At 43.2% G+C, this 20,000-nt stretch overlaps 1 protein-coding gene across 2 annotated transcripts in view; it reads right to left on the bottom strand.

Moving 5' to 3' along the window:
• The window catches only part of LOC100136022 (sodium/calcium exchanger 3), a 155,324-nt gene that overhangs the window by 122,153 nt on the left and 13,171 nt on the right, over nt 1-20,000 (bottom strand). For both annotated transcript variants that reach the window (XM_036955347.1, XM_036955348.1), the window contains exon 2: nt 18,545-20,000. This exon is cut by the window's right edge and continues 480 nt beyond it. In XM_036955347.1, the coding sequence (XP_036811242.1) occupies nt 18,545-20,000 (1,456 nt within the window). The remainder of the gene's footprint in view (nt 1-18,544) is intronic.

Below are 20,000 nucleotides of genomic sequence, written 5' to 3'. Positions count from 1 at the left end.
GATTCAACTCCTCCACTTTATCTGCCACCTAGCATACACTTCTGTCTATCGTGAGTTAGTTACAGTCAGTTAGTTAGTTACAGTCAGTTAGTTAGTTACAATACAGTCAGTTAGTTAGTTAGTTACAGTTAGTTAGTTACAATACAGTCAGTTAGTTAGTTACAGTCAGTTAGTTAGTTAGTTACAGAACAGTTAGTTACAGAACAGTCAGTTAGTTAGTTACAGAACAGTCAGTTAGTTAGTTACAGAACAGTCAGTTAGTTAGTTACAGTTAGTTACAGTACAGTTAGTTAGTTACAGTCAGTTAGTTACAGTCAGTTAGTTACAGTCAGTTAGTTACAGTAGAGTTAGTTAGTTACAGTAGAGTTAGTTAGTTACAGTTAGTTAGTTACAGTACAGTTAGTTAGTTACAGTACAGTTAGTTAGTTAGTTAGTTACAGTTAGTTAGTTACAGTCAGTTAGTTAGTTACAGTTAGTTAGTTACAGTCAGTTAGTTACAGTCAGTTAGTTAGTTAGTTAGTTACAGTTAGTTAGTTACAGTACAGTTAGTTAGTTAGTTAGTTACAGTTAGTTAGTTAGTTACAGTACAGTTAGTTAGTTACAGTTAGTTAGTTACAGTTAGTTAGTTACAGTTAGTTAGTTACAGTCAGTTAGTTACAGAACAGTCAGTTAGTTAGTTACAGTTAGTTAGTTACAGTACAGTTAGTTAGTTAGTTAGTTAGTTAGTTACAGTTAGTTAGTTAGAGCACAGTTAGTTAGTTACAGTTAGTTAGTTAGTTACAGTACAGTTAGTTAGTTAGTTAGTTAGTTAGTTAGTTACAGTTAGTTAGTTACAGTTACAGTTACAGTTAGTTAGTTAGTTACAATACAGTCAGTTAGTTAGTTACATTCAGTTAGTTAGTTAGTTACAGAACAGTTAGTTAGTTAGTTAGTTACAGAACAGTCAGTTAGTTATTTACAGTTAGTTAGTTACAGTACAGTTAGGTAGTTAGTTAGAGTTAGTTAGTTAGAGTTAGTTAGTTAGTCAGTTAGTTAGTCAGTTAGTTAGTTAGTTAGTTAGTTACAGTTTGTTAGTTACAGTACAGTTAGATAGTTAGTTACAGTCAGTCAGTTAGTTAGTTAGTTAGTTAGTTAGTTACAGTACAGTTAGTTAGTTAGTTAGTTACAGTTAGTTAGTTACAGTACAGTTAGTTAGATAGTTACAGTTAGTTAGTTACAGTTAGTTAGTTACAGTTAGTTAGTTACAGTTAGTTAGTTAGTTACAGTTAGTTAGTTAAAGTTAGTTACAGTTAGTTGGTTACAGTACAGTTAGATAGTTAGTTACAGTCAGTTAGTTAGTTAGTTAGTTAGTTAGTTAGTTAGTTTCAGTTAGTTAGTTACAGTACAGTTAGTTAGATAGTTACAGTTAGTTAGTTAGTTACAGTTAGTTAGTTAGTTAGTTAGTTACAGTTAGTTAGTTAGTTACAGTTAGTTAGTTAGTTACAGTCAGTTAGTTAGTTAGTTAGTTACAGAACAGTTAGTTAGTTACAGAACAGTCAGTTAGTTAGTTACAGTTAGTTAGTTACAGTAGAGTTGGTTAGTTAGTTACAGTTAGTTAGTTACAGTACAGTTAGGTAGTTAGTTGCAGTTAGTTAGTTAGACTTAGTTAGTTAGAGTCAGTTAGTTAGTCAATTAGTTAGTTAGTTACAGTGAGTTAGTTACAGTACAGTTAGATAGTTAGTTATAGTCAGTTAGTTAGTTAGTTACAGTTAGTTAGTTAGTTAGTTACAGTACAGTTAGATAGTTAGTTACAGTCAGTTAGTTAGTTAGTTCGTTACAGTTAGTTAGTTACAGTACAGTTAGTTAGTTAGTTAGCTAGTTAGTTACAGTTAGTTAGTTAGTTACAGTTAGTTAGTTAGTTACAGTTAGTTAGTTAGTTACAGACAGTTAGTTAGTTACAGTCAGTTAGTTAGTTAGTTACAGTTAGTTAGTTAGTTAGTTAGTTAGTTAGTTACAGTACAGTTAGTTAGTTAGTTATTTACTTAGTTACAGTTAGTTACAGTCAGTTAGTTACAGTACAGTTAGTTAGTTACAGTTAGTTAGTTACAGTTAGTTACAGTTAGTTAGTTACAGTCAGTTAGTTACAGTCAGTTAGTTAGTTACAGTTAGTTAGTTAGATTACAGTTAGTTAGTTAGTTAGTTAGTTAGTTAGTTAGTTAGTTAGTTAGTTAGTTAGTTAGTTAGTTAGTTACAGTTAGTTAGTTACAGTACAGTCAGTTAGTTACAGTCAGTTAGTTAGTTAGTTAGTTACAGTCAGTTAGTTACAGTACAGTCAGTTAGTTAGTTACAGTCAGGTAGTTAGTTACAGTTAGTTACAGTTAGCTACAGTACAGTTAGTTACAGTTAGTTACAGTACAGTCAGTTACAGTTAGTTACAGTACAGTTAGTTAGTTACAGTTAGTTACAGTACAGTCAGTTAGTTACAGAACAGTCAGTTAGTTACAGTTAGTTAGTTAGATACAGTACAGTCAGTTAGTTACAGTTAGTTACAGTACAGTCAGTTAGTTAGTTACAGTTAGTTGGTTACAGTTAGTTACAGTACAGTCAGTTAGTTACAGTTAGTTAGTTAGATACAGTACAGTCAGTTAGTTACAGTTAGTTACAGTACAGTCAGTTAGTTAGTTACAGTTAGTTGGTTACAGTTAGTTACAGTACAGTCAGTTAGTTACAGTTAGTTACAGTACAGTCAGTTAGTTACAGTTAGTTAGTTACAGTTAGTTAGTTACAGTACAGTCAGTTAGTTACAGTACAGTCAGTTAGTTAGTTACAGAACAGTTAATGAGTTAGTTAGTTAGTTACAGTCAGTTAGTTACAGTACAGACAGTTAGTTACATAACAGTTAGTTAGCTAGTTAGTTACAGTCAGTTAGTTACATAACAGTTAATTAGTTAGTTAGTTAGTTACAGTCAGTTAGTTAGTTACAGTCAGTTAGTTAGTTACAGTCAGTTACAGAAAAATTAGTTAGTTACAGTCAGTTACAGTACAGTCAGTTAGTTAGTTACAGTCAGTTAGTTAGTTACAGTCAGTTAGTTAGTTACAGTCAGTTAGTTAGTTACAGTCAGTTAGTTAGTTAGTTACAGTTAGTTAGTTAGTTAGTTAGTTACAGTACAGTTAGTTAGTTAGTTATTTACTTAGTTACAGTTAGTTACAGTCAGTTAGTTACAGTACAGTTAGTTAGTTACAGTTAGTTAGTTACAGTTAGTTACAGTTAGTTAGTTACAGTCAGTTAGTTACAGTCAGTTAGTTAGTTACAGTTAGTTAGTTAGATTACAGTTAGTTAGTTAGTTAGTTAGTTAGTTAGTTAGTTAGTTAGTTACAGTTAGTTAGTTACAGTACAGTCAGTTAGTTACAATCAGTTAGTTAGTTACAGTCAGTTACAGAAAAATTAGTTAGTTACAGTCAGTTACAGTACAGTCAGTTAGTTAGTTACAGTCAGTTAGTTAGTTACAGTCAGTTAGTTAGTTACAGTCAGTTAGTTAGTTACAGTCAGTTAGTTACAGTACAGTTAGTTCGTTACAGAACAATTAGTTAGTTAGTTACAGTTAGTTAGTTACAGGCAGTTAGGTAGTTACAGTCAGTTAGTTACAGTCAGTTAGTTACAATACAGTCAGTTAGTTACAGTCAGTTAGTTACAATACAGTCAGTTAGTTACAATACAGTCAGTTAGTTACAGTCAGTTAGTTACAATACAGTCAGTTAGTTACAGTCAGTTAGTTACAATACAGTCAGTTAGTTACAATACAGTCAGTTAGTTACAGTCAGTTAGTTACTACAGTCAGTTAGTTACAGTCAGTTAGTTACAATACAGTCAGTTAGTTACAGTCAGTTAGTTACAATACATTCAGTTAGTTACAGTCAGTTAGTTACAATACATTCAGTTAGTTACAGTCAGTTAGTTACAATACAGTCAGTTAGTTACAATACAGTCAGTTAGTTACAATACAGTCAGTTAGTTACAATACAGTCAGTTAGTTACAGTCAGTTAGTTACAATACATTCAGTTAGTTACAGTCAGTTAGTTACAGTCAGTTAGTTACAATACAGTCAGTTAGTTACAATACAGTCAGTTAGTTACAGTCAGATAGCTAGTCAGTTAGTTACAATACAGTCAGTTAGTTACAGTCAGTAAGATAGTTACAGTACAGTCAGTTAGTTACAGTCAGATAGTTACAGTACAGTCAGTTAGTTACAGTCAGATAGCTAGTCAGTTAGTTACAATACAGTCAGTTAGTTACAGTCAGATAGCTAGTCAGTTAGTTACAATACAGTCAGTTAGTTACAGTCAGTAAGATAGTTACAGTACAGTCAGTTAGTTACAGTCAGATAGTTACAGTACAGTCAGTTAGTTACAGTCAGATAGCTAGTCAGTTAGTTACAATACAGTCAGTTAGTTACAGTCAGTGAGATAGTTACAGTTCAGTCAGTGTTCAAAGTTCACCACATTAATACATGTTAATGCAGCATTAATACGTGTTAATACAGTGTTAATATGTGTTACAGTGTCAATACAGTGTTGATACAGTGTTAATGGGTGTTACAGTGTTAATAGTGTATCGCTGTTCAACCATCAAGTCATAGAGGAGCAGCAGCCTGGAAACACACACACACACACACACACATTCACACCGCACACACACACACATTCACACCGCACACACACATTCACACCGCACACACACACACACACACACACACACCGCACACACACACAGAGAGGGACAGAGAGAGAGAGATAGAGGGGGAGGGGGGCAAAGAGAGAGAGAGAGATAGATAGAGGGGGAGAGGGGGGCAAGAGAGAGATCGAAGGGGGAGAGGGGGGGAGAGAGAGATAGAAGGGGAGATGGGGCAGAAAGATAGAGGGGGAGAGGGGGGCAGAGAGAGATAGAAGGGGAGAGGGGGCAGAGAGATAGAGGGGGAGAGGGCGGCAGAGGAAGGGGGAGAGGGGGGCAGAGAGAGAACGAGAGACAGGCTGTGAGCGTGCAAACAGGCCCAACCCCCACTCTTACACTAGCCAATGGAATGTCCCAGATGCTCAGCAGGCTCTGCTCACACTTACTGGCCTGAGGCCAAACCACACGACCAACAACATTGGACACTCTATGGAACACAAAGCCTTCACTATCTCATCCTGGAATATCCAAGGTCTGAGGTCATCTGCCTTTGGCCTAAAGAGCAGGAACCTGGACTTCATCAAAGAAATCGTAAATATAGACATTGTCAACCTACAAGAAACATGGTATAGAGGAGACAGACCCACTGGTTGCCCTCTAGGTTACAGAGAGCAGGTAGTCCCATCCACCAAAATACCAGGTGTGAAACAGGGAAGGGACTCAGGCGGTATGCTAATTTGGTATAGAGCAGACCTAACACTCCATTAAATTAATCAAAACAAGAACATTTTACATTTGGCTAGAAATTCAAAAGGAAATGACCTTAACACAGAAAAATGTCCTCCTGATATACACCTACTGTATATCCCCCCACATAATTTAATGAAGACAGCTTCTCCATCCTGGAGGGGGAAATCAATCATTTCCAGGCCCAGGGACTTGTACTAGTCTGTGGTGACCTAAATGCCAGAACTGGACAAGAACCTGACACCTTTAGCACACAGGGGGACAAACAGCTACCTGGAGGTGACAGCATTCCCTCCCCCATATGGCCCCCTAGACACAACTATGACAACATAACCAACAAAAACGGATCACAACTCCTGCAGCTCTGTTACATCCTGGGTATGTACATAGTCAATAGGCTTCGAGGGGACTCCTATGGTAGGTACACCTATAGCTCTGTTACATCCTGGGTATGTACATAGTCAATGGTAGGCTTCGAGGGGACTCCTATGGTAGGTACACCTATAGCTCTGTTACATCCTGGGTATGTACATAGTCAATAGGCTTTGAGGGGACTCCTATGGTAGGTACACCTATAGCTCTGTTACATCCTGGGTATGTACATAGTCAATAGGCTTCCAGGGGACTCCTATGGTAGGTTCACCTATAGCTCTGTTACATCCTGGGTATGTACATAGTCAATAGGCTTCCAGGGGACTCCTATGGTAGGTACACCTATAGCTCTGTTACATCCTGGGTATGTACATAGTCAATGGTAGGCTTCGAGGGGACTCCTATGGTAGGTACACCTATAGCTCTGTTACATCATGGGTATGTACATAGTCAATGGTAGGCTTCGAGGGGACTCCTATGGTAGGTACACCTACAGCTCTGTTACATCCTGGGTATGTACATAGTCAATAGGCTTCGAGGGGACTCCTATGGTAGGCACACCTACAGCTCATCTCTTGGCAGTAGTACTGTAGACTACTTTATCACTGACCTCAACCCAGAGTCTCAGATCACAACAAAATCACACTCTATTTGAACAGAGCAATACTCAATCATGAGGCATCAAAGCCAAAGGAACTGAGTAATATTAAGTAATGCTACAGATGGAAGGAAAGTAGTGTGGACATCTGCCAAAAACAATTAGGCAACAACAAATGCAATCCCCTCTAGACAATTTCCAGGACAAATTATTTCACTGTAGTGAAGGTGTAAACTTGGCAGTAGAAAATCAGTTTATTTGATCTCTCAGCTTCACCACCTAAAAGGAAGCGATTCCCAAACCTTCCATAACAAAGCCATCACCTACAGAGAGATGAACCTGGAGAAGAGTCCCCTCAGCAAGCTGGTCCTGGGGCTCTGTTCTCAAACACAAACAGACCCCACAGAGCCCCAGTACAGCAACACAATTAGACCCAACCAAATCATGAGAAAACAAAAAGATAATTACTTGACACATGGAAAGAATTTACAAAAAAAAACAGAGCAAACTAGAATGCTATTTGGCCCTACTATTGAGAAAGGCCGCCAAAGGCAGACATGGCTCTCAAGGGAAGACAGGCTATGTGCCTGTTTAGAGGGAGAGAGAAAGAAAGACACAGAGAGAGAGAGAGAGAGAGAGAGAGAGAGAGAGAGAGAGAGAGAGAGAGAGAGAGAGAGAGAGACAGAGAGAGAGACAGAGAGAGACAGAGAGAGAGAGACAGAGAGAGAGACAGAGAGAGAGAGAGACAGAGAGAGAGAGAGAGACAGAGAGAGAGAGAGACAGAGAGAGAGAGAGAGAGGGAGAGAGAGGGAGAGAGAGAGAGAGAGAGAGAGAGAGAGAGAGAGACAGAGAGAGAGAGAGACACAGAGAGAGAGAGAGACAGAGAGAGAGAGAGAGAGGGAGAGAGAGGGAGAATTTGAAAACATGCAAATCCATTTTGTACTTTAACCATTTGCACATCGTTACAACACTGTATATAGACATAATATGACATTTATAATGTCTTTATTATGATTTATTAATAATGTTAACTGTTCATTTTTTTTGTTTATTTCACTTTTGTTTATCTATTTCACTTGCTTTGGCAATGTTAACATATGTTAACGAACGAGATTGAGAGAGAGAGAGAGAAAGAAAGAGAGAAAGAGAAAGGGAGAGAGAAAGAGATAACACTGACCCCAGTTCATAAATCCTTAGTAAATAAAGCCTTTAGGGAATAATTTAATGTAATCTCCAATAGCCAGTAATTACCACTAAGTGAGGGATGTGTCTAAGACGGTATAGACATACAGACCAAGGAAGGACACGTCACCACACACACACACAACCAAACTCACACACACACACACACAACCATACACAGACACATACAGAATGTGTCTGGGCAGGAGAAGAGCTGAGAGGTCAGCAGGAAGTGGATAAGTGTGGACATGTGGCCTGTCACTCCGAGAGACAAGAAGATTATAATGTTACATAGAAGAGGAGGGAAGTGGAGAGGAGGTGAGGAAGGGAGGGGGAGGGGAGGCAGAGAGGAGGGGGAGGGGAGGAGAGGAAGGGAGGGGGGAGGGGAGGCAGAGAGGAGGGGAGGCGTTAGAGGAGGGGGTGGAGAGGAGGTGAGGAAGGGAAGGGAAGGGAAGGGAAGGGAAGGGAAGGGAAGGGAAGGGAAGGGAAGGGAAGGGAAGGGAAGGAGGGGAAGGGAAGGGAAGGGAAGGGAAAGGTAGGAAGGGAAGGGAAGGGAAGGGAAGGGAAGGGAAGGGAAGGGAAGGGAAGGGAAGGGAAGGGAAGGGAAAAGAAGGAGGGGAAGGGAAGGGAAAGGAAGGAGGGGAAGGGAAGGGAAGCGAAGGGAAGGGAAGGGGAGGGAAAAGAAGGAGGGGAAGGGAAGGGAAAGGAAGGGAAGGGAAGGGAAGGGAAGGGAAGGAAGGAAGGAAGGTAGGAAGGAAGGAAGGAAGGAAGGAAGGAAGGAAGGAAGGAAGGAAGGAAGGAAGGAAGGAAGGAAGGAAGGAAGGAAGGAAGGAAGGAAGGAAGGAAGGGAGGGAGGGGAAAGGGGAGAAGAGGAGGGGAGGAAGATGGGTGTAATGAATGACCACAACCCTACAAATAATTTATAATTAGACACAAATATGAATTAAATTACAACCATGCACACACTGCTGTGAGGTGGAATGGTGTGTGTGTGTGTTTGTGTATGTGTATGTGTATTTGTGTGTGTGTTTTGCCATTCCATTACATCCAGTGTTACTGTTACCTATTCTAACCTATTCACTGCACACCGACTCCGTTTATCAACTCATCACCTGGTTACACACATTGTCTCTCTGGTTGTTAGCCATAACTAGCTAATAACAGATTGTTAGCCATAGCTAGCTAACAACAGATTGTTAGCCATAGCTAGCTAACAACAGATTGTTAGCCATAGCTAGCTAATAACAGATTGTTAGCCCTATCTAGCTAATAACAGGTTGTTAGCCATAGCAAGCTAATAACAGGTTGTTAGCCATAGCAAGCTAATAACAGATTGTTAGCCCTAGCTAGCTAATAACAGGTTGTTAGCCATAGCAAGCTAATAACAGGTTGTTAGCCATAGCAAGCTAATAACAGATTGTTAGCCCTAGCTAGCTAATAACAGGTTGTTAGTCATAGCAAGCTAATAACAGATTGTTAGCCCTAGCTAGCTAATAACAGGTTGTTAGCCCTAGCTAGCTAATAACAGGTTGTTAGCCATAGCAAGCTAATAAGGTAACATGACTGAACAAGGTGTAGCCTAAATAAATGGTTTAAGGGTCCGGTCCACCAGTAGTCTAGTTTAAGAAAAGCCTGCGATATGCTTTATGAAAGTAAACCGCGGCCGCCAATGTACAATACGTAGCGCCGGAATTATGGGTAATATCTTTCGAACGGTAAGAGTTAGAATCAAGCCGTTCACTCTGAGGAAAAGAGCGAGACTTGGTTACGTTGGCTACAGAACCTGGCGATGAAATGCAGTGGGGAAAGTGGGAGGGTTGAGCGAGATTACAAATTCAAAGACAGACTACTTTTCTTTACTCAAAAGGAGAGTATTATCTATTTCACTTGCTTTTGGCAATGTTAATACAGTATATGTTTCCCATGCCAATAAAGCAACTTAAATTGAAATTGAGAGAGAAAAGAGAGAGAGGAGAGAGTGAAAGAGAGAGAGATAGAGAGAGAGAGAGAGAGAGAGAAAGAGGGAAAGAAAGAGGGTGTTGATAGAGATGACACTCTCTGTTGTCTTAATAGAGATGACTCTCTCTGTTGTGTTAATAGAGATGACTCTCTCTGGTGTTTTGATAGAGATGACTCTCTCTGTTGTGTTGATAGAGATGACTCTCTCTGTTGTGTTGATAGAGATGACTCTCTCTCTTGTGTTGATAGAGATGACTCTCTCTGTTGTCTTAATAGAGATGACTCTCTCTGTTGTGTTGATAGAGATGACTCTCTCTGGTGTGTTGATAGAGATGACTCTCTCGGGTGTGTTGATAGCGATGACTCTCTCTGGTGTGTTGATAGCGATGACTCTCTCTGGTGTGTTGATAGAGATGACTCTCTCTGTTGTGTTGATAGAGATGACTCTCTCTGTTGTGTTGATAGAGATGACTCTCTCTGTTGTGTTGATAGAGATGACTCTCTCTGGTGTGTTGATAGAGATGACTCTCTCTGTTGTGTTGATAGAGATGACTCTCTCTGTTGTGTTGATAGAGATGACTCTCTCTGTTGTGTTGATAGAGATGACTCTCTCTGGTGTTTCGATAGCGATGACTCTCTCTGTTGTGTTGATAGAGATGACTCTCTCTGTTGTGTTGATAGAGATGACTCTCTCTGGTGTGTTGATAGCGATGACTCTCTCTGTTGTGTTGATAGAGATGACTCTCTCTGTTGTGTTGATAGAGATGACTCTCTCTGGTGTGTTGATAGAGATGACTCTCTCGGGTGTGTTGATAGCGATGACTCTCTCTGTTGTGTTAATAGAGATGACTCTCTCTGGTGTTTTGATAGAGATGACTCTCTCTGTTGTGTTGATAGAGATGACTCTCTCTGTTGTGTTGATAGAGATGACTCTCTCTCTTGTGTTGATAGAGATGACTCTCTCTGTTGTCTTAATAGAGATGACTCTCTCTGTTGTGTTGATAGAGATGACTCTCTCTGGTGTGTTGATAGAGATGACTCTCTCTGTTGTGTTGATAGAGATGACTCTCTCTGTTGTGTTGATAGAGATGACTCTCTCTCTTGTGTTGATAGAGATGACTCTCTCTGTTGTCTTAATAGAGATGACTCTCTCTGTTGTGTTGATAGCGATGACTCTCTCTGGTGTGTTGATAGAGATGACTCTCTCTGTTGTGTTGATAGAGATGACTCTCTCTCTTGTGTTGATAGAGATGACTCTCTCTGTTGTCTTAATAGAGATGACTCTCTCTGTTGTGTTGATAGAGATGACTCTCTCTGGTGTGTTGATAGAGATGACTCTCTCGGGTGTGTTGATAGCGATGACTCTCTCTGGTGTGTTGATAGAGATGACTCTCTCTGGTGTGTTGATAGAGATGACTCTCTCTGTTGTGTTGATAGAGATGACTCTCTCTGTTGTGTTGATAGAGATGACTCTCTCTGTTGTGTTGATAGAGATGACTCTCTCTGGTGTGTTGATAGAGATGACTCTCTCTGTTGTGTTGATAGAGATGACTCTCTCTGTTGTGTTGATAGAGATGACTCTCTCTGTTGTGTTGATAGAGATGACTCTCTCTGGTGTTTCGATAGCGATGACTCTCTCTGTTGTGTTGATAGAGATGACTCTCTCTGGTGTGTTGATAGCGATGACTCTCTCTGGTGTGTTGATAGCGATGACTCTCTCTGTTGTGTTGATAGAGATGACTCTCTCTGTTGTGTTGATAGAGATGACTCTCTCTGGTGTGTTGATAGAGATGACTCTCTCTGGTGTGTTGATAGAGATGACTCTCTCTGTTGTGTTGATAGAGATGACTCTCTCTGTTGTGTTGATAGAGATGACTCTCTCTGGTGTGTTGATAGAGATGACTCTCTCTGGTGTTTTGATAGCGATGACTCTCTCTGGTGTGTTGATAGCGATGACTCTCTCTGGTGTGTTGATAGCGATGACTCTCTCTGTTGTGTTGATAGAGATGACTCTCTCTGTTGTGTTGATAGAGATGACTCTCTCTGGTGTGTTGATAGAGATTACTCTCTCTGTTGTGTTGATAGAGATGACTCTCTCTGGTGTGTTGATAGAGATGACTCTCTCTGTTGTGTTGATAGAGATGACTCTCTCTGTTGTGTTGATAGAGATGACTCTCTCTGTTGTGTTGATAGAGATGACTCTCTCTGTTGTGTTGATAGAGATGACTCTCTCTGTTGTGTTGATAGAGATGACTCTCTCTGGTGTGTTGATAGAGATGACTCTCTCTGGTGTGTTGATAGAGATGACTCTCTCTGGTGTGTTGATAGAGATGACTCTCTCTGGTGTGTTGATAGAGATGACTCTCTCTGGTGTGTTGATAGAGATGACTCTCTCTGGTGTGTTGATAGAGATGACTCTCTCTGGTGTGTTGATAGAGATGACTCTCTCTGTTGTGTTGATAGAGATGACTCTCTCTGTTGTGTTGATAGAGATGACTCTCTCTGTTGTGTTGATAGAGATGACTCTCTCTGTTGTGTTGATAGAGATGACTCTCTCTGGTGTGTTGATAGAGATGACTCTCTCTGGTGTTTCGATAGAGATGACTCTCTCTGTTGTGTTGATAGAGATGACTATACCCAGGCTTTCTTTGACATCCAAAAGACAGTTGACATCCAAGTGACACTCTAACAAGTGATGAACCAATCATGGCATGGAATCAGAAATCAAGATTTTGATTTGTGATGTTGCCAATGGTACACATTCTAAACATTCTACACTACACAGTTAATTTGGTTCTATATTCATCAGAATGTACTGCGGTTCTCTCATGAATTATTAACCAGCTCCTGAATAGGACTGTCAAAACACATACTACTAGATATGACTGTCATATTAACCAGCTGATAGGACTGTCATTTTAACCAGCTACTAGATATGACTGTCATATTAACCAGCTGATAGGACTGTCATTTTAACCAGCTGATAGGACTGTCATATTAACCAGCTGATAGGACTGTCATATTAACCAGCTGATAGGACTGTCATATTAACCAGCTGATAGGACTGTCATATTAACCAGCTGATAGGACTGTCATATAAACCAGCTGATAGGACTGTCATATTAACCAGCTCATACTGTCATATTAACCAGCTCATACTGTCATATTAACCAGCTGATAGGACTGTCATATTAACCAGCTGATAGGACTGTCATATTAACCAGCTGATAGGACTGTCATATTAACCAGCTGACAGGACTGTCATATTAACCAGCTGATAGGACTGTCATATTAACCAGCTGATAGGACTGTCATATTAACCAGCTGATAGGACTGTCATATTAACCAGCTGATAGGACTGTCATATTAACCAGCTGATAGGACTGTCATATTAACCAGCTGATAGGACTGTCATATTAACCAGCTGATAGGACTGTCATATTAACCAGCTCATACTGTCATATTAACCAGCTGATAGGACTGTCATATTAACCAGCTGATAGGACTGTCATATTAACCAGCTGATAGGACTGTCATATTAACCAGCTGATAGGACTGTCATATTAACCAGCTCATACTGTCATATTAACCAGCTGATAGGACTGTCATATTAACCAGCTCATACTGTCATATTAACCAGCTGATAGGACTGTCATATTAACCAGCTCATACTGTCATATTAACCAGCTCATACTGTCATATTAACCAGCTGATAGGACTGTCATATTAACCAGCTGATAGGACTGTCATATTAACCAGCTGATAGGACTGTCATATTAACCAGCTGACAGGACTGTCATATTAACCAGCTGATAGGACTGTCATATTAACCAGCTGATAGGACTGTCATATTAACCAGCTGATAGGACTGTCATATTAACCAGCTGATAGGACTGTCATATTAACCAGCTGATAGGACTGTCATATTAACCAGCTCATACTGTCATATTAACCAGCTGATAGGACTGTCATATTAACCAGCTGATAGGACTGTCATATTAACCAGCTGATAGGACTGTCATATTAACCAGCTGATAGGACTGTCATATTAACCAGCTGACAGGATGGAGATATTAACCAGCTGATAGGACTGTTCTAGCCGACATGTTATTTTCCCTTTCTTCTTCCTCCCAAAATGTGGGATGAAGAAACACAGCTGTGTTGCCGAGGAGACCAGACCAGCAGCAGCACAGTGAGCAGATCCATAGAACTAGTCCTCAACAACACAGCATCTTCCACGTAATGATCACACACACACACCTCACAATGCAGACAACGTCATAGCACTTTCCTCATTATAGTCTTTCTCTCTGTCACATCCCTGCATCCTTCAGCAGCCTTTTCCTCTCTCTCTCACACACACACACACACACACACACACACACACCACACACACACCACACACACACACACACACACACACACACACACACACACACACACACACACACACACACACACACACACACACACACACACACACACACACACACAAATCAACTGCAATCCCGGGAGCACCAGAGCCCCCATGAGGGGCATGCTGATCACTCATCCCCAGCTTCTCCCTCCTCTGGGCTGCCTCTTCCCACTGCCTGGGCCCCTGGAGGACCCCACCCTCTGGAACCTAACAGCCAACACACATGGACACCAACACACACTCTGGAGACTAACCTCTGGGGGCCAAACTCTGCCAAGCCTAGAAACACCCCCGGGCTGGATTCTGATTGGTGGGGAAACACCCCCTGGCTGGATTCTGACTGGTGGAGAAACACCCCCTGGTGGAGAAACACCACCCCCTGGTGGGGAAACACCCCCTGGTGGGGAAACACCCCCTGGCTGGATTCTGACTGGTGGAGAAACACCCCCTGGTGGGGAAACACCCCCTGGTGGGGAAACACCCCCTGGCTGGATTCTGACTGGTGGAGAAACCCCCCCTGGTGGAGAAACACCCCCTGGTGGGGAAACACCCCCTGGTGGAGAAACACCCCCGGGTGGAGAAACACCCCCTGGTGGAGAAACACCCCGTGGCTGGATTCTGACTGGTGGAGAAACACCACACTACAGTTAGAGCTGTCAACAATATAGTACACTACAGGTACATCTGTCAACAATATAGTACACTACAGGTACATCTGTCAACAATATAGTACACTACAGTTACATCTGTCAACAATATAGTACACTACAGGTACATCTGTCAACAATATAGTACACTACAGGTACATCTGTCAACAATATAATACACTACAGTTACATCTGTCAACAATATAGTACACTACAGGTACATCTGTCAACAATATAGTACACTACAGGTACATCTGTCAACAATATAATACACTACAGTTACATCTGTCAACAATATAGTACACTACAGGTACATCTGTCAACAATATAGTACACTACAGGTACATCTGTCAACAATATAGTACACTACAGGTACATCTGTCAACAATATAATACACTACAGTTACATCTGTCAACAATATAGTACACTACAGGTACATCTGTCAACAATATAGTACACTACAGGTACATCTGTCAACAATATAATACACTACAGTTACATCTGTCAACAATTTAGTACACTACAGGTACATCTGTCAACAATATAATACACTACAGTTACATCTGTCAACAATATAGTACACTACAGGTACATCTGTCAACAATATAACACACTACAGGTACATCTGTCAACAATATAATACACTACAGTTACATCTGTCAACAATATAGTACACTACAGGTACATCTGTCAACAATATAATACACTACAGGTACATCTGTCAACAATATAGTACACTACAGGTACATCTGTCAACAATATAATACACTACAGTTAGAGCGGTCAACAATATTGTACACTACAGGTACATCTGTCAACAATATAGTACACTACAGGTACATCTGTCAACAATATAGTACACTACAGGTACATCTGTCAACAATATAGTACACTACAGGTACATCTGTCAACAATATAGTACACTACAGGTACATCTGTCAACATCAAAGTACTCTACATTTAGAGCTGTCAACAATATAGTACACTACAGGTACATCTGTCAACAATATAATACACTACAGGTACATCTGTCAACAATATAGTACACTACAGGTACATCTGTCAACAATATAATACACTACAGTTACATCTGTCAACAATATAGTACACTACAGGTACATCTGTCAACAATATAGTACACTACAGGTACATCTGTCAACAATATAGTACACTACAGGTACATCTGTCAACAATATAATACACTACAGGTACATCTGTCAACAATATAGTACACTACAGGTACATCTGTCAACAATATAGTACACTACAGGTACATCTGTCAACATCAAAGTACACTACAGTTAGAGCTGTCAACAATATAACACACTACAGGTACATCTGTCAACAATATAGTACACTACAGGTACATCTGTCAACAATATAGTACACTACAGGTACATCTGTCAACAATATAATACACTACAGGTACATCTGTCAACAATATAGTACACTACAGGTACATCTGTCAACAATATAGTACACTACAGGTACATCTGTCAACAATATAGTACACTACAGGTACATCTGTCAACAATATAGTACACTACAGGTACATCTGTCAACAATATAGTACACTACAGTTAGAGCGGTGTCCATTCTGTTGCAGACTCACCTCATTGCAATAGTCTATATTCTCCAGAAAACAGACAGCCAGAGCGTGCATCAGCATTAGGAAAACAAAAACAGTAGGATTAGCAGAAGAGGTTACCTAAGGACCATGCGTGATGAGTTGCATGCAACTCACCAGCCTGGTCTCATAGACTAGACTTAACATAGCAAAGCTAAATCCCGGACAATCAAATCAGTACGATATGTTCCCTTCTCCTCCTCTCTTCTCCCCCTCTGCTCCGCTCCTCTCCTCTCCTCTCCCCTCTCTGCTCCTCTCCTCTCCTCTCCTCTCCTCTCCTCTCCTCTCCTCTCCTCTCCTCTCCTCTCCCCCTCTGCTCCTCTCCTCTCCTCTCCCCCTCTGCTCCTCTCTTCTTCCTCTCCTCTCCTCTCCTCTCCTGCTCCTCTCTTTTCCTCTCCTCTCCTCTCCTCCTCCTCTCCTATCTTCTTCCTCTCCTCTCCCCCTCTGCTCCTCTCCTCTCCTCTCCCCCTCTGCTCCTCTCTTCTTCCTCTCCTCTCCTCTCCTCTCCTCTCCTCTCCTCTCCTCTCCTGCTCCTCTCCTGCTCCTCTCTTCTTCCTCTCCTCTCCTCTCCTCTGCTCTCCCCCCTCTGCTCCTCTCCTCTCCTCTCCCCCTCTGCTCCTCTCCTCTCCCCCTCTGCTCCTCTCTTCTTCCTCTCCTCTCCTCTCCTGCTCCTCTCTTTTCCTCTCCTCTCCTCTCCTCCTCCTCTCCTCTCTTCTTCCTCTCCTCTCCTGCCCCTCTCTTCTTCCTCTCCTCTCCCCCTCTGCTCCTCTCCTCTCCTCTCCCCCTCTGCTCCTCTCTTCTTCCTCTCCTCTCCTCTTCTCTCCTCTCCTCTCCTCTCCTCTCCTCTCCTCTCCTCTCTTCTTCCTCTCCTCTCCTCTCCTCTCCTCCTCTCCTCCTCCTCCTCCTCCTCTCCTCTCTTCTTCCTCTCCTCTCCTGCTCCTCTCTTCTTCCTCTCCTCTCCTCTCCTCCTCTCCACTTCCTCTCCTCTCCTCCTCCTCGCCACTTCCTCTCCTCTCCTGCTCCTCTCTTTTTCCTCTCCTCTCCTCTCCTCCTCTCCACTTCCTCTCCTCTCCTCCTCCTCGCCACTTCCTCTCCTCTCCTGCTCCTCTCTTTTTCCTCTCCTCTCCTCTCCTCCTCCTCTCTTCTTCTTCTCCTCCTCCCTTCTTCCTCTCCTCCTCCCTTCTTCCTCTCCTCTCCTCCTCCTCCTCTGCCTCTCCTCTCCTGCTCCTCTCTTTTTCCTCTACTCTCCTCCTCTCTTCTTCCTCTCCTCTCCTCTCCTCCTCCTGCTCCTCTCTTCTTCCTCTCCTCTCCTGCTCCTCTCCTTTCCTTTCCTCTCCTGCTCCTCTCCTGCTCCTCTCTTCTTCCTCTCCTCTCCTCTCCTCCTCCCTTCTTCCTCTCCTCTCCTCTTCCTCTCTTCTTCCTCTCCTCTCCTCTTCCTCTCCCCTCTTCTTCCTCTCCTCTTCCCCTCCTCTCCCCCTCTGCTCCTCTCTTCTTCCTCTCCTCCTCCTCGTCCCCTCCTCTCCCCCTCCTCTCCTCTCCTCTTCCCCTCCACTCCCCCTCCTCTCCTCTTCCCCTCCACTTCCTCTCCTCTCCTCTCCTGCTCCTCTCTTCTTCCTCTCCCCTCTGCTCCTCTCCTCTTCCTCTCCTCTCCTCTTCCCCTCCTCGCACAATTCTGGTAACTTTCACAAAATTTATTTTTGGGGGGGAGGGGGGGGGGGGGGGGTCCAGTTGGATGATTCCTGAAACCAGGAGGGAATAAGCAGGAAATCTAGGCGGACAGTCTCAGAGTGTGTCGTGGTGATGTATCACAGATATCAAATTACAATACAGAAACAAAATGGTAATGAATGGAGAACACCATCCACAAACACACCCTCTACAAACACACCCCTCTACAAACACACCCGTCTACAAACACACCCCCTCTACAAACACACCCCCTTTACAAACACACCCCCTTTACAAACACACCCCCTCTACAAACACAACCTCCGCAAACACACCCTCCGCAAACACAATCCCACCCCCATCAACCAACCGACCAATCCCACCCCATCAACCAACCGACCAATCCCAACCCATCAACCAACCGACTAATCCCACCCCCAATACACAGCATATACACATTCATCACCACTGCTAAAATGGCCGACCTTGTCCCACCAGCCAACTTTCCCCCACCAATAAATCCTTTCTCTTCCAAAATCATTTAAATGTAAAGAATACACAGCAGCCCAACCCCCACATAATGTTGTCTCCGGGCTGGACAACAATCGATGGTTGGACAATCAATCAATCAATCAGTCTATCAATCAATCAAACTAAAATATAGTAGATCGTCTTACCAGGTCTCATCGTTCTTGAACTCCAGTTCTCCGTAGGTGTCCTCAAAGTCCTCCCCTCCTCCCTTGGCGATCCCCTCCATGGTACGATATGGCACGATGACCGTTCCCCTCGCCCCCGAAGTCCTCAGCACCTTCACCTCCATTACGCCCACGCTCTCACTCACGTGACACGTGTCGGTCTCGAAGGTGAATATCCCGGCGTGGTCGTCGTCCAGGATGGTAACGGTGGCGATGGCAGGGAACCCCAGCAGGGCCTTGGGGTACGGGAGAGAGTTCGGAGACAGTAGTGTCTCGTCCTCGTCAGACTCCAACACGCGCACGTTGCTGAGACGCACGAAGAAGTGCTCGTCCTCCTCGAAGATGTCGTCATCGATGATGCCGATGCTGATCTCCTTGATGAACTCGCCGGGCTTGAACACCACCGTGCCCTCTGTGAACTCGTAGTCGGCGCCGGCGTTGGCTGAGCCGTCCTCTGTCTTGTAGTCAACATAGATGGTCTTGGCCATATCGCCGCCCTTCCTGGAGATGGCCAGCAGGGCGGCGCCGCAGTTCTCCAGGCACTGGTACACGGCGGGTTCGAAGGCGATCCGTGACACGTACTCCTCGACTTCCTCCCCTACCACACACACTTCCTGTACGCTGGCGCTCCTCTTGGTCTGCTCCGCCACGTGCTTCTTCAGGATGTTCCCGGCGCCCGTCATCATGCGCGTGGCCTGGATGCGGTAGAAGGCTCGGCTCTTCTGCTGGTGAGACAAGGCGTAGTAGTTAGCCATCTCTACCAGCTGGTCCATCTCCTTCTCTGGGTGTTTCTGCTTCAGGTCCTTCAGGATCCGGATCATATCCCGCCGAGACTCGTCCACTTCTTTCCCCTCGATCAGGCTGATGAGGTTATGGGCGGCGCCTCCGTCGTGGGCGAAGTGTGAGTTGACCATCTTGCCGCCGCCGTCCATCATCTCGATGCCCTTGGAGCGCTCGTGCTCGGTCTCGATGATGACGCCACGGTGGTTGTCGGCACGGTACTTCTTATGCATGAACTTGTAGAAGAGGAGTCGTCGGTCGGCTAGCCAGGCCAGGATGACACAGATGGGGAAGAAGGCCAGGGTTAGCAGCCCCTCCCATATCTGGACCACGTTGGGACTGAACACCGCCAGGATCATGTAGAGCCAGATGTAGGCGAAGATACTCCACGCCGCCGTCACAAAGAACACTCTGAGATGTTTCACCTTCCTCGTCTCTCCCTCGGGGATCACAGACACACACAGGCCGATGATCACGAACATGTTAAAGGCAGCGCTGCCGACGATCGTAGACGGCCCCAGCTCGCCAGCTACGAAGTTGTGTCCACAGACTTCAATGACAGACAGCAGGATCTCAGGGGTACTAGAACCCAGGGCCATGAGGGTCAGGTTGGAGACCGTCTCGTTCCAGACTCTGATGGTAGCGGTGGTGGTCTCTC

The sequence above is a fragment of the Oncorhynchus mykiss genome, chromosome 19 (assembly GCF_013265735.2).
Source record: "Oncorhynchus mykiss isolate Arlee chromosome 19, USDA_OmykA_1.1, whole genome shotgun sequence".
Taxonomy (NCBI): Eukaryota; Metazoa; Chordata; class Actinopteri; order Salmoniformes; family Salmonidae; genus Oncorhynchus; species Oncorhynchus mykiss.
This window is presented reverse-complemented; position numbering and strand designations above follow the sequence as displayed.